This window comes from Capronia coronata (assembly GCF_000585585.1).
Source record: "Capronia coronata CBS 617.96 chromosome Unknown acBCG-supercont1.3, whole genome shotgun sequence".
Taxonomy (NCBI): Eukaryota; Fungi; Ascomycota; class Eurotiomycetes; order Chaetothyriales; family Herpotrichiellaceae; genus Capronia; species Capronia coronata.
Genome location: NW_006912895.1, coordinates 3,300,936 through 3,325,891, shown reverse-complemented (window position 1 = coordinate 3,325,891; position 24,956 = coordinate 3,300,936). Strand labels below are relative to the sequence as shown.

At 53.3% G+C, this 24,956-nt stretch overlaps 10 protein-coding genes across 10 annotated transcripts; 6 read left to right on the top strand and 4 right to left on the bottom strand.

The window, feature by feature from the left end:
- Positions 1-1,226: 1,226 nt before the first annotated feature.
- On the bottom strand, positions 1,227-2,909 carry A1O1_04506 (uncharacterized protein; the record flags this gene model as incomplete). The annotated part of the gene is made up of 3 exons (XM_007725398.1): positions 1,227-2,195; positions 2,256-2,762; positions 2,820-2,909. The coding sequence occupies 3 exons, from the start codon at positions 2,907-2,909 to the stop codon at positions 1,227-1,229; spliced, it is 1,566 nt and encodes a 521-aa protein (XP_007723588.1).
- Positions 2,910-3,592: 683 nt separating this feature from the next.
- On the top strand, positions 3,593-7,177 carry A1O1_04505 (DNA repair protein REV1; the record flags this gene model as incomplete). Its single annotated transcript, XM_007725397.1, has 1 exon — positions 3,593-7,177. The coding sequence occupies one exon, from the start codon at positions 3,593-3,595 to the stop codon at positions 7,175-7,177; it is 3,585 nt and encodes a 1,194-aa protein (XP_007723587.1).
- A 421-nt stretch (positions 7,178-7,598) lies between these two features.
- A1O1_04504 (AGC/NDR protein kinase) lies at positions 7,599-9,653 on the top strand (the record flags this gene model as incomplete). The annotated part of the gene is made up of 1 exon (XM_007725396.1): positions 7,599-9,653. The coding sequence occupies one exon, from the start codon at positions 7,599-7,601 to the stop codon at positions 9,651-9,653; it is 2,055 nt and encodes a 684-aa protein (XP_007723586.1).
- An 18-nt stretch (positions 9,654-9,671) lies between these two features.
- A1O1_04503 (uncharacterized protein) lies at positions 9,672-10,778 on the top strand (the record flags this gene model as incomplete). Its single annotated transcript, XM_007725395.1, has 1 exon — positions 9,672-10,778. One exon carries the CDS (start codon positions 9,672-9,674, stop codon positions 10,776-10,778), a length of 1,107 nt encoding a protein of 368 aa, XP_007723585.1.
- Positions 10,779-11,160: 382 nt separating this feature from the next.
- A1O1_04502 (uncharacterized protein) lies at positions 11,161-12,558 on the bottom strand (the record flags this gene model as incomplete). The annotated part of the gene is made up of 1 exon (XM_007725394.1): positions 11,161-12,558. The coding sequence occupies one exon, from the start codon at positions 12,556-12,558 to the stop codon at positions 11,161-11,163; it is 1,398 nt and encodes a 465-aa protein (XP_007723584.1).
- Positions 12,559-15,072: 2,514 nt separating this feature from the next.
- A1O1_04501 (uncharacterized protein) lies at positions 15,073-17,084 on the bottom strand (the record flags this gene model as incomplete). Its single annotated transcript, XM_007725393.1, has 6 exons — positions 15,073-15,334; positions 15,484-15,673; positions 15,773-16,172; positions 16,251-16,689; positions 16,748-16,788; positions 16,860-17,084. 6 exons carry the CDS (start codon positions 17,082-17,084, stop codon positions 15,073-15,075), a joined length of 1,557 nt encoding a protein of 518 aa, XP_007723583.1.
- A 1,036-nt stretch (positions 17,085-18,120) lies between these two features.
- Positions 18,121-20,017, top strand: A1O1_04500 (uncharacterized protein; the record flags this gene model as incomplete). The annotated part of the gene is made up of 5 exons (XM_007725392.1): positions 18,121-18,552; positions 18,608-18,909; positions 18,959-19,643; positions 19,717-19,822; positions 19,902-20,017. The coding sequence occupies 5 exons, from the start codon at positions 18,121-18,123 to the stop codon at positions 20,015-20,017; spliced, it is 1,641 nt and encodes a 546-aa protein (XP_007723582.1).
- Positions 20,018-20,107: 90 nt separating this feature from the next.
- Positions 20,108-21,741, bottom strand: A1O1_04499 (uncharacterized protein; the record flags this gene model as incomplete). Its single annotated transcript, XM_007725391.1, has 2 exons — positions 20,108-20,965; positions 21,016-21,741. The coding sequence occupies 2 exons, from the start codon at positions 21,739-21,741 to the stop codon at positions 20,108-20,110; spliced, it is 1,584 nt and encodes a 527-aa protein (XP_007723581.1).
- A 680-nt stretch (positions 21,742-22,421) lies between these two features.
- On the top strand, positions 22,422-23,032 carry A1O1_04498 (arf/Sar family, other; the record flags this gene model as incomplete). Its single annotated transcript, XM_007725390.1, has 2 exons — positions 22,422-22,544; positions 22,604-23,032. The coding sequence occupies 2 exons, from the start codon at positions 22,422-22,424 to the stop codon at positions 23,030-23,032; spliced, it is 552 nt and encodes a 183-aa protein (XP_007723580.1).
- A 1,401-nt stretch (positions 23,033-24,433) lies between these two features.
- On the top strand, positions 24,434-24,922 carry A1O1_04497 (uncharacterized protein; the record flags this gene model as incomplete). The annotated part of the gene is made up of 2 exons (XM_007725389.1): positions 24,434-24,558; positions 24,616-24,922. 2 exons carry the CDS (start codon positions 24,434-24,436, stop codon positions 24,920-24,922), a joined length of 432 nt encoding a protein of 143 aa, XP_007723579.1.
- Positions 24,923-24,956: the final 34 nt, after the last annotated feature.

Sequence of the window (24,956 nt, the reverse complement as noted above, 5' to 3'; positions counted from 1 at the left end):
CTCGGCGGTGTCGTGTCCTCGAGATCGGGAGCCACGCACAGCCCTCGCCCTTCCCCCCTTTCCCACCTCTACCCTGTTGTCTGTTTCATGGTGATCCCTCACTGACATCTCTCCTCACGCAAAGGTTATGTCCTCTGCTCAACGGCACCATCAAGCAGGAAGACGGCTTCAACAACTCTGCGTTCATGGGTGCACCGCCCACGATGTCTTAGAAGGACAACGCCGCCAGATGGAAGCCCTACTAGCCATATGCAGCGGACTGCGCTACTTTCGGCTGCAGATGAGATGGGAGAGGAGTCAGAGAAGGAGTATACCGGTTCGACATGGAAACCAATGCTTGGGATTTCTACCGCATCATTCCAGAGAGTCACTGCGGGCGGAACACGTCTCTCTTCCACCGATTCGAATATGAACGTTGCAATTTGCAAATGAGTATTGCATAGCGTCGGTGGCTTCGGCGTACAAAAAGAACCAGTATCCATCTGGTTGCGGAGGGGGCGTTCTTGTGACTTTCAACCCATCATGGTGTGCATTGCGTTCCTGGGGGATGACACGGGTCAAGCTTATATTGGGCGTGACAGGACACGACTTCAAGGCTGGCCGGGACGTTTCTTCGGTCCTTCGCTCGTTTACGGGTCGCCCTTTTCGAACAAGATAGTATTCAAGTCCAGAGCCCTATGATGAATGAAAAACAGAACTTGATGCCCGTGAACATTGTACATGGTCTTTCATTTCATGGGTTCCCATTGAAACGTAGGTATAAATGTGACTTACCGCCCCAAGTGTGAAAAGCCTTTCGGAAGAAACTACGCGCAGGAGGAATTCTATCGTTCGGTAGGTCAACAGTTGGCTATCTAAGCTACCTGACCAAGCATGGGTGGGTTGTCTGTACAGTACAAAAGCTGAATGGATATTAAGCAATAATACACACATTGCATTGACAGTGCAAGACCCGAGAAACCCTCTTGTGAACTCAGGTGAATGGTCACCGGTGCAGAGGCTCGCTCAGGAACTTTTGAGAACCCTTTCTCCAACGCCTGAGAAGATTGAAAAGGAAAGCAATGAACTCTTGTCTGACACATCCCTGGCCATGATCCCGAGGAATCCTCGTTGCCAGATGCTCCGTCGCGAGGAAGGCACTGGCTCCATTCCAGGCATGAGGCCGTGAGGTAGATGGCCGAAACTCATTCTCACATGCTGAACGTGGCTCGCCTCACGTCCACCGTCTATTTGACGCTCAAGCACTTGATGTCGAAGGTCAACTTGCTGTTCTTGGGAATACCAGGGAGAGCCTTGTTGCCGTAGGCCAAGTGAGGAGGGATGACCAGGCGTCGCTCGCCGCCGACCTGGATGCCTTCAAGACCAATGTCCCAGCCCTTGATGACCTCACCGGCACCGAGCTTGAAGCTGAACGGCTTGCCGGACTTGTTGCTATCAAAGACCTTGCCGTTGTCCAGCTTGCCAATGTAGCGCATCTCCAGACGGTTTCCCTTCTTCGCAGCCGGGCCGGTCCCGACCTTGCGCACGTCGATCGTCACTCCATTGACCTCCTTGACACCCGTCGGTTCGCTGGCCTTGTCGGTCTTGCTGTTGGCCTTTGCAGGCGCCGTGCCGGACGGAGTCGGTCCCTGTTCGAGATTCTTTGCGAACTGGACCTTCTTCTCAGAGGTGCCGTTGGCGGTTTCTTTCTTGGGCTCGGAAGCAGCGGGAGCGGCTTCACCATCGTTCTTCTTCAGTTTCTTCAGACGCTTCTTCTCCGCTTTGCTGAGCTTCTTCTCTTCGCTGTTGGCGGTGGCTGCCTCGTCCTTCTTCAGCGACTTGGCCATGATGTCGTCAAGGTTGGCCTCCTCGTCATCACTGTCTTCCGCGGGGCGCTTGTTCTTGCCTTTGCCGGCAGCCTTCGCAGCCGGTGCCGCCTCTTCGTCGTCAGTCCCGACTTCGGTGACGCGAGGGTCGGCGAGGTTATCCAGGTCGTCGGACTCTTCGTCGGTGTCTTCGAAAGCGTCAAGCTCGTCCTCGTCTGGGGACAGGTCGTAGTCATCCTCGTCTTCATCGTCTTCGTCGTACAGAGAGGCCTGGCCGTCGTCTTGAGGGATCACGTAGTTGCCGGTGAGATGGACAGTGTGGGTACCGGAGACCTTGAAGAAGACCTTCTCGCCTTCGCCGACGACAAAATCAAGAGTTTGTTGGTAGTTCTGCCAAGAAATGTTAGAAAGCACAATCAAAGCACGGGTGGTCGGAAATAGTGAACATACTCTCTCAGGGTCGAGCGTGCAGACAACAACCTCGTCCAACTCGACAGCCTCATCGTCAGAGTCCTCCTCATCATCGTCCTCTTCCTCGCCGTCGAGGGCCTTTCCTTTGCCCTTAGCGTCCTTCATGAGTTTCTTCAATTGAGCGATGGCCTGCTCGTCTGCCAGGGCATCCTCGTCATCCTCGTCTTCGCCGTCTTCCATGTCCTCATCATCATCATCGTCATCACCTTCTTCTTCCTCCTTGGCAAGCATCTCGAGAAGGGCCAGTTTCCGGGTCTTCTTCTCGCTGGGGCCACCGTTGACTTCCTCATCGTCAGAAGATCCGTCCTCGTCATCATCCAGGCCATCAAGGTAGTCTTCATCATCTTCAGAGTCGTCATCAGAGTCGTCGAACAGGGAATCTGGCACGCGGACGACTTTGAGGGTGGCTCGAGCGGGTCGCTTGTCGTCGGCATCTTCAAACTCGGGCTCGGCGCTGGGGTCGATCGCGGCCATGGTCACACGGAACTGCAAGGGCAGAACGTCAGCACGCCGATTCAACTTGGAGGAACTTAAAAGACCTACCATAGCAGCAAACTCGGGAACGGCGGGGACCATGATATCCCCAGGAGGGACTTTCATGGCGTACACCGCCACAGGTTGAGTGCCGGACATGGTGAGAGAGGGGTGGTCTGCTTGATTACGGCTTCGCAAGGGATGCTGTCTGGTAGGCGATTGGAAGATGTGTAGGTGAGGGCTGAAGATCTTGAGCACTGCGAGAAGGAAAGAGAAAAAAGTTCGAAGAAAGATTCCTAGAAGCCTTGCAGTGGAGGGAGTGATTTGATTGTCCGCTGCCTCAGAAACCGAAACCGCTAAAATAAAAATTTGGGCTGAAATTTTTGGGGCGTGACAATCGATAAGGTCCTTTATGCCTTTAGCAGCCCTGTCGTTGCCGCTTGGAGTTTAGCAGCGCCGGGCCTTCAATTTTTTCCCATCCGCCGCCAATGACGCACGTTGATCAGGCTCTAATCCAGTTGATGGTGCCCACTAATTGGAGAGCATCTCCAGGCGGAAGACTGCCCCTAAAGACCCCTCTGTGGTTCGGCCAGTAGGGACAAGGAGACACTTTTAGTAGGTCTTGATGTTTTAGTGCCCATTTATAAATTGTACCACGCTCCAGCGGCGCGTTGACCATGACGCGCTCCTCTGCCTGCGATCACCATTTGCCTCCTTCAACGACGACGCTCATAACTTCCATCATCACGTTTAAACCCACCGATTCCCTGGGCGTCAGTCGACAAGAAGACTCCTGAAGATGAGATCCGCTGGCTCGTTATGATATTGTACCACAGCCCACCATGGGCTCCCGGTTAGAGACCAACTCGAGCCTTGTGCGCAAGCGCATCGAGAACCACACCTTCAGCGATGAGCAAGGGGAGGAATATGAGGCATCCAAGTTCGGCGGGTTCGCCGACTACATGCGCAGGAAGAAGCTCAAACTACAGAACCTCGACGCCGAGATACGCTCGAGTGCCACCGACAAACCGCCCATCTTCCGTGGAGTGGTGGTCCATGTCAACGGCTACACTCAACCGTCGCTGAACGATTTGCACACTCTTGTAGTAAGCCATGGAGGAGGGTTTCTTCAATATCTCGATGGCAAGACTGCCGTCACTCATGTTGTCGCCAGCAATCTCACCCCTAAGAAGACGGTCGACTTTGCCCGGTACCGCATCGTCAAGCCGGGTTGGATCGTCGACAGTGTCAAGGCAGGGAGGTTGTTACCCTGGGACACGTACAGACTGCTCGATGAGGGTGTTACACAGAAAATACTGCGCTTTGAGCAGGGGCAGATCGTGAGTCAAACGAATACTCAGCAGCACGGTTACAGAGATCAGACCGAGCACAGTTGGTACACTTCTCAATTGCGTCAAGGGCAGGGAGGTACGCCGGGAGAGTATCCGAAGAGCCCACACCATCAGGAACCAAGTCCTGCGGCGATGGGCCAACCTGATGAAATTGAGGAGGATGCTTCAATTGATCCTGCGCCAGGAACCGACGACGAGATGCAATCCGCTCAGGGCGCAGATTGTATCGTAGATGTTGATGACAGAGTTTCAACCGTGGAGGGCATCGAGCACTCTCCCTCTCGTAGTCATCAACAACTCAGGGAAGAGATTCTGCAGCAACCCACCTTGAATCCAGCCCAGGATACAGCTTCGCCAGGTGAACCATCAAAGTTCGAGAAACGCCAGTTGACTGCAGAAGAACACAATGCTATCCTGCTATCGAATCCGCATCTAGCCAAGTCCAGCACCGCCAACCCAGACTTCCTGAATCAGTATTACCGCGAATCTAGATTGCACCATCTATCGACATGGAAAGCTGAGTTGAAGGCTCAGATGCAAGCACGCGCCCAAGAGAAGTCATCTTCCCAGGGGTCAAGGCAGAAGCGAGCACCAGGATCAAGGCGCTATATCATGCATGTGGACTTCGACAGCTTCTTTGCTGCCGTATCATTGCGCAAGCATCCTCAACTGGTCGAGAAACCCGTGGTGATTGCGCATGGTAGCGGACCAGGCTCCGAAATAGCAAGCTGCAACTATCCGGCGAGGAAGTATGGCATCAAGAACGGTATGTGGATGAAAACTGCCCAAGGCCTGTGTTCCGACCTGAAAGTCCTCCCATATGACTACAAAGCGTACGAAGAAGCGAGTCGGCAGTTCTACGACTCCATCTTGGCCATCGATGGCGTTGTACAAAGCATCAGCATCGACGAGGCGCTGGTGGACATCAGCGAACAGTGCATCAAGGCCGGCGGCTCAGATGGTAAAGGGATTTCGGAAGGCTCCATCTACCGGGAGCAAGAATGTGCTCAAGGGCTGGGACACGCACTGCGAGCCTCAGTCAAGGAAAAGACCGGCTGCGACGTGTCTGTTGGTATAGGTGGCAACATCCTTCTCGCCAAAGTAGCACTTCGCAAAGCGAAACCGGCTGGACAACATCTCATCAAGCCGGAGGAGGTCCTTGACTTTCTCGGCGAGCTGACCGTCACGGAACTGCCTGGCGTTGCATGGAGCATTGGCAACAAGCTGGAGGAAATTGGAATCAAATACGTCAAGGACATCCGATCATGCACCAAAGAACGCCTGGTCAACGCCCTGGGGCCCAAGACTGGTGAAAAGTTATGGGATTATTCCCGGGGCATCGACAAGCAAGAAGTGGGTGATCAAATTGTTCGCAAGTCTGTGTCGGCTGAAGTCAACTGGGGTATTCGATTCGTCAATCAGCAGCAGGCGGAGGAGTTTGTGCAAAGCCTGTGTGATGAACTTTCTCGGCGTCTGCTGGAACAGCTGGTAAAGGGAAAGCAGCTGACCATGAAGATTATGCGCAAAGCAGCAGATGCAGGTCTGGATCCTCCGAAGAGTCTGGGACACGGCAAATGTGACACCTTCAACAAAAGCATCGCGCTTGGTGTTGCTACTACTGACAGTGCTATCCTGGGTAAGGAGGCCATCTCCATCCTACGCAGCTACGGCTTCCCTCCGGGAGAGCTCCGTGGGCTGGGGGTGCAAATGCAGAAACTGGAACCTTTAAAGCCTTCTGCCCCTGGCAGTGCCCCTCTGCTGGATGGGAGCCAGCGCCGGCTGCAGTTCAAGAAGCCGGCGACGCCCTCCTCAAGGCCACCCGCGCAGCCAGATACCAGGACCACGCCTCCGCCAGGGTCTCGCACGCCGAGGCTCAAGAACACAGTCGACCCGATCGAGGAGATACCCACGCCAGAGAAGCCGAAAGACGATGGCACGATACCCAGCGCCCTCGACGCTAACAGTGCAGTCGACAACGAAGAATTGAATCGCAGACCTCTGAATATCAGTGGTACACAGTTCATCATTCCTTCACAGATTGATCCCACTGTGTTGGCCGAACTGCCCGCAGATATTCGGACCAAGCTGGACCCCAAGCAGAGGACCATATTGGACAGCATAAGCAGCATGGGCCGCTCGGCGACTCCACCGGTAGACTTGCTGTCCAGGTCTGCATCGCCCTACCTGAGCGACGGCGAGGCAGGGCTGCCAAGGGAGAGCCAACTCGACCCTGAAACTCTGGCCGCATTACCCCCCGACGTTAGGGAAGAAGTACTCGCTCAGTACAAAGCGCAAGGGAAGACGGATAGAATACCACGTCACCAGGGATTTTTGCCTCAATCACCGCAGAAGAGCAAAAATCTACCCCCTTCAAAGAAAATGGCGGTGACACCGACGAAGAAACAGAAGACGACCAGTCTATTTGGGAAATCCCGATTAAAAAGGACCGGCGAGTCATCATCATCGACACTTACGCAATCGAATTTTGTGGCAATGCCCAAATCCCATGCAGGCCTGGACGATGCGAATCCGTATGACTCCCACGAGATATCAGAATCTTTCCTTAGCGAATTGCCCGAAGAAATTCGCCTGGAAATCTTGGCTGAACAGAAAAGAAACCGACTGAAGACGAAATCTGGCTTGAACCTTGACAATGGTAGAAAAAGACCCAAGGCGACAACGAACCAAGCCGACGCAGACCTCCGGGGTCAACAGAGACTGCAGCTTGCAAAGGCCTCCGAGAAGCCCACGTTCACATCTCAGAGGCTCAGTGCCCTGCCTGAACTGCGAGATGCCATCTCTGCATGGGTGAGAGAGTTCTCTGCAGATGGAGAAGGCCCTGAGCAGGAAGACGTCGGTGCCCTTTCCGATTACCTAGGCAAGGTGGTCTCCATTGAACGGGATATGGCCAAGGCGGTTGCGGTCGTCAACTGGCTTGGGCTGATGATAGAGTATGAGAACTTCAAGAGGGACGACGTCCGTCAATCATGGGAAGACGCCCTGGCAGCATTGAAGACAGACGTGCAGGCTGCTGTGATCAACAGAGGCCTCCCAGCAGTCGTGTTTGATTGCTAGATGCAGATGTGATGGATTCCATATACAGAGAGCCCCTATACCATCTTCCGTTGCTCAGCCTCTGCGGTGGTGTCGGTCTGTACGTGTGGCTGTAATGTTCCAGTGTGTTATGTCTCTATCTATATCGTGTCGCTCCTGCACCCTTCTCCGTTCTTGCTCTGACCGTGGCGAGCAAGACAAATCGAGGCAAGTTCGCGCCTGTTATTGTTGTCGTCGTTGCGGCCGTTGCTGTTGCTACTATCGTTCCTTGTCGTTCATCCTCATTCTATCCTCAATCTCATTCTTCCAACACTCACCACCATCATCCCCAGCTTGGGCGCAGCCGTGTTGCAAGTCCATCGTTACGCGATGTATGCATACCTAGGCTAGGTTATCCAAGGAATTCATCACTCTTACAGTGCCCTGTCTTGCTGCGCCCATGATGCCGTTCATCAACGCATTCTCCCGAAAACGCCGTCAATCCTCTCAGAATGAGTCTTCCACTCCTGCGCGATGGCCGACTCCACGACTCTCCAAGCTTCCAAAGCTCGATCAGCTCCTCTTCGATGGCACGGCATCTCATTCGATAGAATCGACTAGTACGGGGCGCTCCAAGGCCAGCGTCAAAAGCCAGTTCAAGAGAGGGATGTCGAGTATCAAGACAATGCTGGGTATGGGAGACAGATTCAGCGAATCTAGCATACGACATCATCCTGAAGCCGTCTATGTATCAACCCAGGGCTCACACACAAGCCATCTGCCAGAGAAAGAATGCAAAGCCAGCACCATGTACCAGCCTTTGAGGATACGATTGACTGCGCTTGCCGATGCCCCTGCCTCACACCAGGACATGACTGCTTCGACCTCGTATCAAAATTCGGAGAATGTCGACTTCTTCCCATCGGAATGGACAAGCAATCATAAGATCTCACGTCGAAACCTGCGTCGGAGTCAGTCAGCACCTGGACTACAACGCCGTATAACCCAGAAATTCCAGCAAGCTTTCGGCGATCCCACTGTTGTGCGAAGGTCTGAATTACGGTCTAGACCCAGTGTCCAGACCCTGGCACTCGAGGCGGCAGAAGCGACCACGACCCAGCAATCATCCACGCCGTCCACTCTGTATAGCGGGAGTGCCTCGCCCGTCAAGCGGATAACATCTACCCCGATGACTTCGGAACCGGTCACTCCAAAATCACTGGCACACCAGCAGAGCATGAACTCCTTGGATATCGATCGCCAGACCTACTTTGCGGAAGCACGGTTGACCCCCATTCCAGAAAGCGCGACCCTACCACCTGTTTCAATCCGGACGGTGGAGTCTGCAGCTGCTGCAAAGGTGTTCTTCGAGATGCATTTCAACTCGCTGTTCAACGAGAACGCCCCAAGAGCGGTTCGTCGACGGGTGTTGGAGTTGAAGCTCAGAGAACATCACCTATCTCCCAACAGTCAATACCGAGCTCGCAAGGCGTGGGAACGCGCCGAAAGCGAAACACTCCGCCAAACGCGGGTTCTGAAGAACACGACCAACCAGGCCCAAGCGGCCAAAGGGGTTGCGGTCGGGGGCTTCAAGGTTGTGACTGTCTTGGGGAAAGGCAGCTTTGGCGTTGTCCGGTTGGTCAAAGCCAAAGGTAGCCCGGAGGAGCCGACGGCTTCTGAGGCGACGAAGGAGAAAGGGCCTGAACTCAAGTCGTCGCGAGTAAGTCTGAAAGCTTCTGTCAGGGCATTGCCTGGGTCGGTTGTCAACAAAAGGCGCGAACTGGCTAAAGGCAGGAAAGAAGTGTTTGCCATGAAAGTGATTCGGAAGTCCGACATGATCCGCAACGGACAGGAAGGCCACCTACGCGCCGAACGAGATTTTCTCGTGGCGGCAGAAGGGTCGAGATGGGTCATTCCACTGATAGCCGCCTTCCAGGACAGGAAGCATTTGTATCTCGTCATGGAATACTGCATTGGAGGCGACTTTCTTGGTCTCCTCATCCGAAGGAATGTCCTCAGCGAAGAAGTGACCAGGTGGTATGTCGCGGAGATGATTCTGTGTGTGGAAGAGGCCCATCGGATGAAGTGGATTCATCGAGACGTCAAACCAGACAACTTCCTCATTGCAATGGACGGACACCTGAAGATTTCCGATTTTGGCCTGGCCTTTGACGGCGAGTGGTCTCATGATCAGAAGTTCTACCAACAATATCGGACTTCGCTGCTGGAGCTACTGGGCATCGACCCGGAGGGAGATGAGCAGGACCGACAGGAAAGGGAAGAGACAGAAGCACAACAACGGCAACAACGGGTCCATTGCATGCCGCCAAACGGCGGCTATCTCAAGCACGCCCAGGAGACCTCAAGGTCGAGGGATGAGCCGGCCATCGGCGAACCAGTCCTGGATTGGCGCAACCGCACTCAGCGTCGTAGACTTGCCCGATCGGTTGTGGGGACGTCGCAGTATATGGCTCCGGAGGTCATTCGTGGCGAGATGTATGACGGGCGCTGCGACTAGTGGAGCATTGCCATCATCATGTATGAATGTCTCTTCGGGTTCACTCCTTTTGCATGCGAGGATCGCCATCAAACCAAGCTCAAAATCCTGCAGCACAAGAAAACTCTGCTGTTTCCCGAGATCGAGACGGTCGCCGGGCCAAGTATCGAGGCCATGGATCTGATGATGCAAATCCTCGTTGAAAAGGAGAAGCGACTCTGCAGTCGTCAGTACGAGCTCAATGACTTCACTCGGAAGATTGTGCGTGGTCGGGTAGTCCGGTGCACAGCGGACAAGACCCATCAGAACTATCAAGGTTACTTTGTCTACCCCGGCGATGCCGAAGACATCAAGCGCCATGCGTTCTTCCGGGACATCGACTGGGATACAGTCCATCTCCGACGGCCACCCTTTGTGCCCCGCGTCCGAGATTGGGAAGACACCAAATACTTTGACGATGAAGAGCCGATTTCAGACATTGACAGCGCCACCACTTTGGACGATGAAGAGGTGGGAGTGGGCAGTGAGAACCTAGAACCTGATGGTCCCAGGCAACTCCTCTGTCCACATCCCGCCGCCACAAGCTCACAACTGAGCCACCACCAAGAAGGCCAGAATATTGTGCCGTCGAGAGCGATCAAGCTCCCGCACACAGGTTTCCCCGGACTCAAACTCGGTTTACCGCGAAAAGACAGCATGGATGACTTGAGAAATCCGCTGTTGGAACCCCGGGATCTGGAGGCACCGCTCATTAATGGTGGTCCAAGTCCAGCAATTACGTTGGTGGAGAACGGAATTCATGTTGATGGGCCAACCGAGACTGTCGCTGCCGCCTGGGCGAAGTCAGCTCCCAGGAAAAAGGAGAGAAAGCGTCCTAGAGACATGATATTGAGGGACCCAATCACCGGGTCTGAAGCGTTGGAGATTCGCAAAGCCAGTGCCTTTCTTGGCTACGACTATCGCCAACCGATCCTGGTGAAGGAGATCGTCGAGCAGATCATGGCCGAAGACTTCGCAAGCAGTAGACCAAAGGACAACCGGTTTGGGATGGACCATGGAGACCTCGATTTGATCTCCGAGAAACGGATGTTTGTTGAGGCGGGAGGACAACTGTCACCTGGTCGAAGGACTCCAGGACTGCTGTGAGTGTTGTGGGTAGTCAGGAGGATGGATCATGATGGCCGGCTGGCAGTATAGCCGGGGGATAGAAGTTCGTTTGGGTGAACATCAGATGGACGTGAGGCAGGGACCAGAACTGTTAGACACCCCCAAACTCGTTATCATTCTGTTCTGTGTAAACGAGCAATGGTGCTTTGTAGAAATGGTTGTGCCTGTGGACGACGTCGATATACGGACCAAAGTAGACCCTGTCCCGGAAAATAGTTTATCCGCGCCAAGCCAGAGCAAATCACGTTCCTCTCCCTTCCCCTCCCCTTCCCTTCTACTACCACTTCCACTTCGTCTTCAGATTCAACGCATTGAAGATGAAGGAGTAGGATCAGAGAATCAGGGAATCAGACTCCCCTCGTCAACAGGTGCCGTGTCTGCTCAGTTTCGCCCTTACTGGCCCCTCGGTCTGAGCTGCGGTTTCGCTCTTGCTGTGGTGGGCGAAATACCGGAACAGCCTGGTCGGATCGTCCCTCACCTGAGCCCTGGTGGAAGGACTAAGGATCGAGTCTAAGATCACGTCGTCTCCCACCAGCATCGAAACACACCACCATACGATAGTCTTGCACGGCAAACCACACGGCCGCACTCCGAGTCTTCGCCGCATCTCACAGTACTCCTTCCACGCTCGGAAATGCATGACCCCAATCTGTCGGTGGCCGGCAAGGTACTCTGAGACTGCCAGGAAGAGAAATGCTATCACGTCTTCGTCACTGGAGTCCCCATCAAAAGCTAGTGCGGAGATTCTGGATCGAGTGCGAGCCAGAATGGCGTTCTGTCTAGAAGCCAGATATTGGTTTTCAGCCTCCATCACCATTTCGTCCAGCAACACCACGCTTCCCCGGTGGTGATACGCACTGTGCAACAGCACCATGGTTTCGAAGCACCACTGGCTGCACAGGGCAAAAGGGATGAACAATTTGAGCACAGGGTCATGTTTCTCGACGATGTCAGGATACCGATCAAATCCAAGCATTGTACAAGCGTGCGAGGCAAAGTACCGAATCAAATTCCTCTCCGGCGGCTCCAGGGTAATTGTCGTCTTATCGGCAGAAGTGTCGATGCCCGGTGAGAGATGGCTGGCAGCTGGTGTACTGGGCAGTGAGGATGATCTGTGCACGTCGTTTGTCTGTACAGGTGGGGTGTTGGCAATGTTCAGACACGGCAAACCGAACTCCAGGTCCCTCCGCCGCTTGGGATCAGGTGTTGTGCTCAGACACTCTATCTCTGGAGTGTTTGGGCTTGACTGTGGAGACGCTGGCGAATCTGCCGACCTGGCTTCGTTTATCTGATCGCCACGTTCTTCCACGGACCGACCATCATATCTGCTGTACAGTCGCTGCTCCGCACAATCATTCTCTTTTCCGATCCTCTGCAAGGTATCGACTTGTATCCCGCTATTTAGGCGTGGTGATACGGACCTTGGGTTTGTTGTGAGTGGTAATGATTCCATGTTGTCTTTCTGGAAATCGAACACTGCAGCATAGCACGTGATGGGATCACGACCGGAGTTCACGTTGTCCTGCTCGGGTGCCGCACACACAGACCCTGGTGTCCGCCCACCATTTTCCTTCTTAGGCCGCATCCCACGCAGAGAAGAGGCCCGATTTCTTGACAGCCAGTCCAGTCTTGCCTCTCTTTTGGACCTGACACGATCCTTCATCAAGTGTGCTCTTGCAGACTCGGTGACACCACGCCGGTTGATGTCATAGTCCACAAAGGTAAATGTTCTCCTTTGCTGTTGTTTTTTGGTGGCCATGGAAGCGGTTTTTTCCTCTAAGGTAATGGGAGCATTCTCGCCTGCCACCCAACCGCCTCCCTAGTATATAGTGAGCCCAATACCTCCTAATCTCACGGTCAGAGACCGTTATCTATGGGCATGCGCGCCCATTGTCCACATGCGACAGTATTTGAAGTTATCCAACATGCCGTTCCCGGGCTACGCATATCGCAACTGTGGGAGCCGGCCTGGCACGTCGGTTAGCATGAAGCCAGTCAGGAACGCTAAAGCTTGACTTATGAAGCGAACCGGAAGACTCCGTGTCTGGACAAAGTCGGCGCTTTACCTGGTTATCACAATGTGAGAGGAGTGGCATTCGACTAAACCTCTTTTCGAGAAGAAAAAGATTTCTCCGATTGGCTACAAGATCCTGGTCAAAAGGTAGGGGACCATCAACCCTCTGCATGTTCTCGTTTAGGTCCATCCTCGCACTACCCAGCCGGTTGTGCTTTTCAGGGGTGAGTCGCTCCTCGGCTGGCAGGCTCAACATGTGTTCATGTCAATCAGCTTCGACACTTTGATGGTTGGACACCTGGGCGGCGCACGCATCTAACATCTCGACGTTGTGCGAAAGCGTCTCAGTCGTGTTCGCTTAGATGAGAGGCACCCTTTGTCATCCGCTATGAGATCCAAGAGTCTTAGTCATGGCGGGCATGCAAAGATATTGGTGATCGAACAACATACGGAACCCGTTTTGCCCAGTGGCCTTCCGCGTTACAGGCACAATCCGTCCACGTTGAAGCTTTCTCAGCGACAGACTAAGCCCCTTGTGTGCGACTTGTTGGCCGCCAGTGTCTCCCCGGATGGGCGAGGATTACCCACAAATATGCTTCGACAAAGCCCGCCGGTAAACTGCCTGTGGGTGGACAACTAGCTGTCCATTGCGCCGTGCTGGCTAGATTCCAACACGGATCCCATTCCCAATCATGAGCTCGATTATCCCACGGAAACCTGCCTACAGTACTTACGTACGTTGCTGTCTCACGCTAACTCGGGGCTCACAGTGAACTCTCGCTCTAGTCTGGCCGCCTTCATATGGTCTTTACTCGCATCAGGTAAATACCGCTGATAGAGTCAACCCCGGAACCATGCCTTCGGTTATGTCGCTGTTCCCACTACAGATGCGACGGACACCGGGACTTCCCAATCGGAGATCAAAGTGGACGACTACAGACTATCTTGTCCTCGAGTCTGCGCAACAATCTGGCCAGTCCTACCTGTTCTGACTGGCACGTAGTCTTGAGCCGATCCTGGCGCATCCCCACGCAACCAGCCACAAGGATGCCGACACTTGCCAGCGTTGTTGGTCAGTATCTAAGACAAGCATTGCGGGACACAATTCGAAGAAATGCTTAGCTGCACCCACAGCAAACCTAAGCGAGCCCTGCATTGCCTGTCGTCCACTTATCGTCGATTGCCTTCATCCTACGGGTCACCATCAGGACGGTAAGGGTGCAGAAGCGATATTGTGCATAGCCTGGTATGAGTAGTATATGTATGTGCCGACCAGGAGGGAGATGTTACCGCTACAGCACAATGGGATCTGAACCTGGACCGAGGCCGACCGGTTTGCTTGTGCAACGGCAGCTGTGCTTCGATCGACCAGTGCAGTCCGTTTCAAGGGTCCTGTTTCCAGGAGCACACTATACTTGATTGCGACAATGAGCTGACACCTCCCACTGCAGCATCCGAGCACAATCACTCTTTTGGCATTACGGCAGGCAGAGAAAGCATGATACAGTCGACCGAAGGTGAAACACGAGAAGGCAGGCCGTGGCATTGTGAACCCTCTTTCTTGACCAAGTCTTATCGCCCAGCACTCCCGCTCATTCCAGCATGTGCAGTGACTTGATGGACATTCATGACACGATGCTTCGAAAAGGGCCCTCCGAAATACCAGTCGCCTAACTTCACTCCTCGACGACTGGTCCGAGCATGCATGTATAATAAATACGATAGGGATGTGTTGACACTCACCTTTGATCCCAGCCTTGCCAATCTTAAAGCGGCATCAATGTATCAAAAATGTCTGGCTAGTTAAAAGCGGCAGGACGGAACACATTACTCTGCACATGTAAGGCTCGACATCCATGGAAGGAATATAGTCAGCACGGAATCCATGCGTGGTGAGACTATAGACAGGCTCGACATGTCAGTCGTTTTCAGATCGACCTCCAATGTCCTTGGCAAGAATCAGTTCATAGACATCCACTATCACTGTTTCCCGAGATAGTGAGTTGTAATGAATAGCTCTAGATCTAGACCGTATATCTAACTTATCCACACAGCTGCAGTGTCTGGGATCCAGGATCATGCCATCTCACAGCATTTGTCTGAGTATCTACTATCTAGTATCTGGCATCTGGCATCTGGCATCTGGTATCTAGTATCTGATGTAGCTGGCATTTGGTATCTGGTCTCTGGTACCTTGAATCTTGCAGTCCCAGATCCCAGATCGAGACATTGGACCACCACCACCCCCGTCTGGACTCTTCAAATAGTATATCTGAAATGCACATTCTGCTTATCCGTCAGATCATCGAATCCCTCCAACAGCTCTTCCTCTTGTCGCCGGGCGTGCAGTCCTCTCTTGTCGCGACGTCTGTTCTCGAGGACACACCACGTCGTATAGATGACCTGGAAGAAGATCAGGGCACAGTAGGTGCCCAGTAGGCCCTTGATGGCGGTGAAGTAGCGCGGGACCTCTGTGGCCAGGAACAGATGAGGACCTGCAATGTTGCCGGCACAGTAGAACCTAGAAGGAGGAGGCAACGATGTTAGCGATCAGTTGGTAAGTTTTCAAAGAGTCGTTGGATACGAAATAGGTCGTTGCACATGGTGGTGGCAACCCGAAACAAAAGGTAGGTGATGGTTGAGGGTTGAGGGGAGAAAAGAAGAACCTACGCAAAAAAGATGCCGATCACAGTACTCCGCTTGGTGTGTCCGGCTACATTGACGCCTGGGATGGTCCAGCCCAGAACGATAGGCGAGCCCAGCACATTCTGGAGCCAGCAGCAAGCGACTAGTGCGTAGCGATGTTTGATGTCGATGGTCAGGAGACCGATCAAGCCGGCGATACCGGGCAAAGAGGCAACTGGTAAGATGATTAGTTAGTTACTTGCTGGTCTTTCTTTGAATGGAAGAGCAAAAAAGGGAGTGAAGCTCGTGTAATGTGCCACAGGTCCCGACTTACCGATGATAGTGAGACCCAACAGGTTCTTCCTGGTGGCGATGAAGCCGAAGCCGATACAGCCGATGATCTCAAAAGCACCGCCGGGGGTTTGGAGCAAGCTGGTGCGGAGCGGATCGAAGCCGAATCCTTTGATCAAGGCCGAGGCGAAATTGGCCACACCGCCGTTCAAGATGCCGGTGCACGCTCCCATCAGGAACATCAGATAGGTTTTGGGGTCGACCATGGCCTCTTTGATCTGACTAGTCATCATCTTGTGATGCTTGATGCCCATCTGGTTCTTGGAGACTCGCCACACGGCAACCATGCGTTCGTACTCCGTCAACATCTTCGCGTTGTGTGGGCCGTCTGGGAGGTAGAGCAAAATGACAAACCCCCATGCGAAAGTCATGGCGCCGACAATCTGTTGAAGAAGTTAGTTGCGATGACGACACGACTGGCATTGTCTTGTTTGTGTATGCATAGCTGCCTGTAGACGTACCAAGTAGATGAGTTTCCAATTGGCAACGGCCAGGTGGCCGGCATGGCCAGACCCGTAAGCCAACAGGGCTCCGAGGATGGAAGAGACGCCGTTTGTCGACAGCCAGAACGAAGTGCGCAAGGCCTGCTCTTGTCTTGTCCACAACATCGAGGTCAGGATGACAAAGGCCGGTGAAATACACCCCTCCAGCATTCCCAGGAAGAAGCGGATGGCGAAGAAGCCGGCAAAGTTGAACACGGCCGCTTGCAGCATACATACCGCGCCCCAGACGAACAGCATGTAGCCGATGATTTTGCCGATCGGGTAACGCTGAAGGACCACGTTCCAGGGATATGCGCCGGTGAGCCAGCCAAAGTAGAGTGCCGATGCAACCCATGAATAGTCATCTCCTGACATATGTGTATCCTCTTGAAGACCGTACGCATTGGAGTAGTTGAGTCTAGAGGACATGAAAGTCAGTTTATGAGATCGCGAGGCCAGGAAAGAGCTTCACCAACGTTTGTTTGTCCAAGAAACTCAACATGTAGGTTGTCATCATCTATTGGCAGTGATGGTCAGTCTAGGCTCAGCGAATGTGGTGTCGACTGGGTAAGGTTGGTGAGGACTGACCATTGGGACAACCATGAAATCCAGCTTGCGCCGGACCTTGATCGAATCTCGCTCGAGTTGATCCTCATCGAACTCAAGAGCCTTCTCCAATAGCTCTCGCCCCAGTATGTTGGGGTCATTGATATTCGTGCCCTTGAGAAACTGTAGAAGCTTGCCTTCCTTGGGCGCCTCTGGTTCAACCGGAGGGATGGTGATCTGAGCCGGGTTTTTCTCCATGTCCGCCATCTTGTCGAATTGGTAGATGGATGAATGGTTCAGCAGACTTCGCGACAGTGCCCGAAGCAGATATATACTTCAAACCATGTTATCAGGTCCACGGGAGGCCAAGGTCTTTATCAGGACGAGACCGTCATCCCTCCAACCCCTCAGCGCCGTCTGGCTGGTGGCAAGATGGTCTGAGATACGGTATCAACCTGCCTCGGGGGGATAAGATATGCCCGTGAAGGCTCTCGTCCGTGTATGATGCAGCATCTCATTCGCTTGTTTCTCTGGTTATCTACCGTTTTGGGGAACTGAACATGCGGAGTTTCGCGCATTGAGAACAAGAGCGCAGCAATGAGGGACGAGTCGTCGATCCCAGTCTCTAAGACCATGCGGGGGATATCAACGCCCGGCGGTATTTCGTTTGATTCGTGCGAGGTGGCAGGAGGGAGGGACACGGGAGTTCAACCGTGTTGAGAGGAAGCTGTCTCTGACATGTCTGGGCACAATTGAAGCATCTTAGGCCTCCTTAGCCTCTCGTCGTTATCACTTCCTTCCTGATAGCGAAGGAGAGAGATAGCGTTATAGCTGAACGGATCCACCCAGGACACGGATCCGGTATTTGGCCTTCCCACAGCTGGTGGACCCTGTCTGTATCTTGATGCATCCAATCGTGGGTCAGGGTACGCTATCAGTCCAAAGCCGCTGGCTGGGGCATGGGGATGACTTCTGTGTAGACGTCCTTCTTCTACCCAGGGCATGTCTCGATAGCATTTGTGGTTTTTAGGCGAGCTGCTGATTGATCCGCAACATGTTTTGATGCCCCGATTGTATGGCCCGGTCCAGGTATGCTAATTAGATCGACCGACGGACGACTGAACTCCGTGATATTTCGTTGCGTAAAACGATGTTGTAGACCAAGGGCATTTTGATTCCTTATAAAGGGGATTTCGACCCAATGTGATTCTCGGATCACTTACAACTGCTGCAGACGGGATACAAGCCTGCCCCAAGCCTTTATTCGGAATCCAGTCAGCGGGTGGACAAGGTCGTCGCCATCATGATTGCAAAGGAACCCGACACGACTGGCCTCGAGCAATGGGAGAAGGTCCATGCTGCTAAAAAGGCTGAACAAGAATCCAGGATACCCCAAGAATGGAGGCTCAAGCCAGAGGACTTTCCACCGGCGGGTACCGTCGACCTTCGACCTGTTGTCGCTACTTGCGGCATTCTCTCGGACAAGGAATTGTTAATCACTGGAGAACAATATGACGCTACCTCCTTGGCCGCTGCGATTGCGGAAGGCAAGTATACCGCCGTTGAGGTGGTGACGGCCTTCTGCAAACGAGCAGCAGTGGGACATCAGCTGTGCAACAATCTAACCGAGATCATGTTCATGGACGCAATCGAAGATGCGAAACAGTTGGACAAGGTATTCGCAGAAACTGGAAAACCGGTCGGCGCTCTTCACGGCATTCCTATGACATTCAAGGTGAACAGGGATCTTGCGATCCCATGGCGCAAACAGTACTGACCAGCCGATGCAGGAATGCTTCCACGTCAAGGGATACGATGCCAGCGACGGCTACATCTCGAGGACGTTCGACCCTTCAACATATACCACTCCTCTGATAGAGCTGGTCAAATCCAATGGTGCCGTTGTGATCTCGAAGACAAACACACCACAGACCATGTTGGTGGCAGAAAGTCACAACAACGTCTTCGGGCAAACCAAAAACCCCGTGGTCAGCCACTTGACCTGTGGAGGGAGTAGCGGAGGAGAGGGCTCGATCATGGCCTACCGGGGGAGCGCCTTGGGAATCGGCACCGATGTGGGTGGTTCCATCCGGTAAGGAGACCGAAGACCTTTGCCAGGATTCGGCCGCTGACATGATTAGCATTCCTGCCGCTGCAAACGGCGTCTACGGCTACAAACCTAGCTTTGGAATTCTGCCCATGATCGGATACGCAGCGTCGGGCTGGGTGGGTGCAAACACTGGAGTCCCAGCTGTCTGTGGTCCGCTAGGTCATTCGGCGCGAGACCTGGCCTTTTTGACTCGTGTCGTCCGCAATGCTAAGCCATGGAAGTTCGACCCGGCCGTCATTCCCAAGGTCATGGAATTTGGCGCCGAGTCCCGAAAGCCCATCATAGGTGTGATTCATCAGAGCGGAACGACGCCGCATCCGCCCGTTCGACGGGCCATCAGAGAAGCAGCAAACAAACTCTCCGAGGCAGGTTTTGTGGTCAAGGACTTTGTGCCGCCAGATTTCAACGAGATTCGTAAAGTCACCAAAGAGCTCTTCACCCTAGACGCCTTATCATACCCACGAGGACAGTTGGAGAAGGCAGGAGAGCCAGTGGTGCCTTCGGTCCAGAAGATCGGCTTCTGGGACATACCTCGAAAGACTCATGAGGAAGCATGGGCCCTGAATGCGAAAAAGCTTGCGCTTCAAAAGGAGATGCTCGATCGTTGGCAGGAAGCCGGGATAAACGTTGTCCTCGCTCCGGCCGGTCCTCACACCGCTGTTCTGCCCGGAGACTGGACGACTGACATGTATACAGTTGCATGGAACGCCATGGATGTAAGTTCAAGCCTGGGATCGTCTGGCTGATCATCTGGGAAAGATTAAGACTGACTTTGTGCCACTACCGCAGTACCCTGCGGTAATAATCCCCTTCACCAAGGCAGATCCAGCCTTGGACCCCAAGGATAAGATTTTCGTTCCCATGCATGAACTGGATGAGCAAATTCAATCATTGTGTAAGTTGTCCAGTCTGGTCCAACAGAGCATGGGACATGGTCGGTTTGCTTTTGTTCACTCGCTGACGTTCTGAACTAGACGACCCTCAGCGCATGGCGGGAGCACCCGTCGCGGTCCAACTGGTAGGACCCAGGTTGGATGATGAACAACTCCTGAAGGATGTGCAGGCCATTGACGCGATTTTGAACGCTTGACCAGAAAAAGGGCGAAGAAGAAGGCATGTTCGAAACGCACTCGTGGTATGATCACTTTGTAGCATCCATGGCAGTCTTGCTTGATATATTTCATATAGGGAGCAACTCATCCGGGTACTGTTGCGATAGCATCATCCAGTTCCAATCATCCCCTGAATCTCTGGCGGCCCAAACTCGGTTGACAACAAAGTCTCTTGTTCGAAGGGCGGTGACGGTTTTGCGGCAATCGCAAATCACACCCAGTGACTGCGTGGCGATCATCCGATCAGCATCACTGTGCAATTCACATGATGCCAAGAAGAGGGGCCACAGCGACATCTTCATGTCCTCCTTGGTCGTTGTCGTGTGTACCATGACCTCGTAAGCCATCACCAGAGCTGTCTGGTCGGCTTCCAGGGAGCATCCTGCAGGATGGATCAGTCGATGCAGGTAAAGCAAAGCACTGTTGCGGTAGGCATAAGCGTGCATGAGAAACCTTCGAGAGGTCTCAAAGGAAAGTAACGGGTCGAGCGTAGGATGCCATGACTGAAGTTTGCATTGCAGTTCAAAAGCTTGGTCAAGGACACTGACAGACTGTCGGCGAGGATTTGACCAAGTCGAATCCCAGACAATCCCGCTCGGGCTATCCTCTTGGATGGACTTCAGAATGTCCTCAGCCAACGCAGCCAGCTCGGCGAGTAGAGGCATCATAGGTCCAGTATATCCCATGAACCGATCAGCATGCTGCATGGCGTAGTCATCCAACCAATAGCCGGTAGGGATTCGGGGGCGATGAAACCTCGTCAAAGCGAGCATCATGTCTTGTCTCGCTAAGGCACGGACAAAGTATTTCGCCAGCTGAGTTAGCTCGAGCCCTTTATGGAGGTAGTGCTCCAACATCATGGCCAAATTCTCCATGAGGGCCGGAATGGCAGAAACATGTCCATTATGGCAGTTGACATCAACAAGCTGAAAGTCGTTAGTGGGCGAAATGTCAAGAACTGGGAGTGGGCGGTTACCTCCACGGCACAAAGCCCCAGGATGGTGGTTAGTAGAAGCTCCAAGCTGACACCAAGACTGTCCATGTTCCGCAGCCGCGCCAAAATCCTTGCTTTTCTGTTGGGGACGAAGCCTACAATAGGCAGAGAATTGTCCCTTAGGTATGCCTCTCCGATGGCGGACAAAGTATCACCCACGGCCTGCGGATTATTCTGGAAGACTTGCAGAACATTGTAGTTCATTTCTTGGACGAACTCGCCGCTAAACACCAAATCCGCCGGATGACGCATGAAGTATACTTCGATGAAGGGTTCATCTGTGGGTTGCACTGCTCCGGGAGGGATGATAGCCAGGCTTCTCAAGAGAGGTGGCGTTGGCACTAGAACCGCACTGGAATGTGCGATAGGAGAGACCGGGGCGGCTGAAGAGGCGTCTGATTCGATAGCATTGAAGGGTTCGGAAGAGTACAGAGCAGCATCGTACGTCTGAACCCTGTCCGTGGCCGGTTCCGTGACCGGAGACAACAACAGGCCCGGTTCCCGAGTATTGAAAGGAGAAGAAGTAGCAGCCAGAGAGCTTTGTGCGGCTGTTGCCTCAGGAGCTTTCCGGGTTTTTGCGACAATGTGACTGTAACCACTACATTGACGACCTCGACGCTTGCAAGTACCACAGGCGGGATGGACCTCATCGCACTTGACTTTGGCCTTCTTGCAGTCGATACAGCCGTATCTTGATCGCGTAGCCATGATCGCAAATTCTCACCGAGGATTCGGAGTTGTCGCGAGCATAGTTGAGAGAGGATGGGCAAATGATAAGCCAGTGTCTGCTACATGAGGTAGTAGTAGGCCAGGACCGGTCCCAGGCAAGCATAATCTTTCACAAGATGGGAGGAAGAAGCCTTTGTCTCGCCCGTCTCCTTTGCCAGAGACAGCAGAATCTTGGACTGGATATCACTCGGTATGACTGCAAGGGATCGATGGTGTGTGAATTGGGAAGATGCGAGAAGGATGAGCCCGATACTGTGATGGTGATGCGGAGGTCGACGAGAAAAGGCTCGGCGATGGGCGGTCATATGATCAGCCACAGTTCAGCCACATTTCATTAGATGCGTTAGTCAGCAAGTTCTCCAGCCACAGAGCCACGAGCCTGCGAGAGAAATTGACCCCAACTCCCACTGCAGAGCATGCATGATACGTAGTCCCTAACGTACCTACCTAGGTACTTATGTCCCATAATGCAACAGTCGTTCTCCGCAAATTGTTTGATCTGCGGACCTCGTTCGCTTTCATTTATTTACATCCTTTCCACAATCTCAGATAGGTATTGAAGTCCTTGATTGACGGCCCTGCCGTACCTAGCACAGTGGTCCCGGATATCATCCAGCTCACCGGCACAGGAGCAATCGGACTCGGTCAAGTCCGGCGAAATGGCAGGCCTCTTCACCTGGCTATGGGACTGGCTCTTGTGGGTGTTCTGGGCCACCGAGATGGACGTGACGATAGTCGGTCTGCAGAACGCTGGCAAGACAAGTCTGGTGAGAGTACTAGCAGTAAGTCAGAGTGATCGTGCAAGACGGCACAATGCAAGACGCTGAGGTATGTCCATTAGGGCAACGAATTCGCGGTGGACTCGCTACCCACGGTCGCTTTCAATAAGAAAGAAGTGAAAAAGGGTCACGTTTCGATCAAATGCTGGGATCTTGGAGGTCAGCCACGGTTTCGATCCATGTGGGAGAGGTATTGTCGAGGGGTCAACGCGATTATCTTTGTTGTCGATGCTGCCGACAGAGACGCCATCCCCGTGGCGAAAGAAGAGCTTCACGCCCTCCTCGACAAGCCCACTCTCCAAAGCATACCTTTGCTCGTCCTGGGCAACAAATCAGACCTACCCGACAAGTTATCGGTAGACGAACTCATCGATCAGCTTGAAATGAAGAGAATTGTGCACCGAGAGATCAGTTGTTACGGGGTCAGTGCCAAAGAAGAGACCAACTTGGAAGCCGTCCTACAATGGCTTGTTGCACGGTCAGGAAAGTGAGCGAGGCACGCTGACTCGACAACACATCGCTTCTTGCGCAACAACTGCCGCCTTCTGTTACGACGCACATGGCCACAGGCGTAGGACACTGAACATCTTGGATTGTAAGAGTACGGCACGGCATGGGAACGAATTATGGCACAGGCGTTTGGCGTGAGGGTCGACTATTTGAGTAGCACGGCATTTAGTTGTTGTCCCGAGCCAAGCGGGCGACTCTTCTAAGGTGGCGAGCAGCAATGTAAAGCAGCCTGTGACCCTCCAGACCATACACTGCAGTTTGAGCAGGCAATTACCTAGAGACTTGACGCGTGGCCAAGAGCATCGCCTCGCTCGATCACGGAATCGAAAGTCATGCCAAGCGTACTATGGAGGTTCCAAGCTGAATCGGCGACCCAGTAGTGGCGATAGAAGAGGCGCAGAGGACCGGAGGTGGAATAGGACTGGACTGGGCGAGGTGTCGAACGTTTCCGCAGTCGATATAATATACAGTAGCTGCAAAGCCACAGAGACAACGCTGAGCACTTCCAAAGAGCAGGCTGAGGAGGCTTAAGGTATGCCTCGGACTGTGAAGACGAACATGAGATGGTTAGTGATGTGGTTTCCAATAACCGGAAGCACTGCCTGCAGCTGGTCATCCTGAGAAGGAGAGGAGCCTCAGAACTCTAGGTAGTATGGAGGCGCCGCCGATGTCCAGGCTGTCAGTGGCTTTTCAGTGGCATTTTGACTTAATTATTGGGCGCTGAAGCCAATCGAAGCCCCCAAAGAGCTGCTAGCTCAGGCTAACTAAGGCTAAATATCTACTAAGAACTACTTAGTAGGACTAAGCCCAGAGGGCCGAGGGCGCCTAAGATTCCCCATACTAGTAGCCTCCCGGTTGCTGCGCCACTACTACTAATTGGGGTCAGGCAACGAACTCTCGTCATGATTTCAGTACGTGCCGTATTTGGATTTAATCATACAAACTCCAAGTCCTGGCATCGTTACACACTCAGTCTGTATCCCCATCGCCGTTTCCAACTTGAAAGCTTGATTCCTCAACACCATCATCGTCGTCGCAATCCTCGACTTGTACAAAACTCAACCCAAGACCTTTCTCGACCACATTCATCACTAGTCTATCCATACAGATCCGTTTGGCATCCTCAAAGCCACACCCGCCACGTCTTCCACTCGTCCTTCCTTGACATCATACCAACCTTGACATACTATTACCCACCGCATCGTCCATGATGCCAGACATTGACACAGCCATGACTCTGATCAAGCGATACTCCGTGTAAGTCAGGCGTCCGCGTCCACCTAATCGATTCTTATATGCGATCCCCTCATCACTCATTCGCATCTTTCCTCCGGCGCAAACTCCCAAAACTTGGAATTGCCCCCAACTGACGCTTTTCAACTATGGCCAGATGCTACGACGCTTATGGACGAGCCTACCGCTGTCGCTCATCATGGTCCAACTGGGGCAGATGGCTTGTGCTCGCTCTCATCGTTGGCTTCGCGCTCATACTGTTCTTCATAATTTCGTGAGTCTACAGCCCAGATCCTCTGTTGCTCGCTACTTTGGCTAACAACAGTCGCAGCTGTATCAGCTCTCGCCGAAGACGTCGTGCCGGAAGAAGACCTATGTACGGCACGGGATGGGCCGGACAGGTACCCTGGGGACATGGAGCGGCTACCTACAATCCCAACTACCAGACACAGCCAACAAGCCAACAAGCGCCACCCCAGTACAATCAGGCCCAGAATAATGGAGGATACTATGGTCAGAATCAAGGATACTTTGGGGGAAGACAAACAGACGTTGAGATGCAACCGCCCCAGAATGTCTACAGAGGAGGAGAGGACGTCTATCAACCGCCTCCGGGACCGCCGCCGGCGAAGACGTGATGCGGCTGCCGATGCGTTGTCGATACACCCTCCC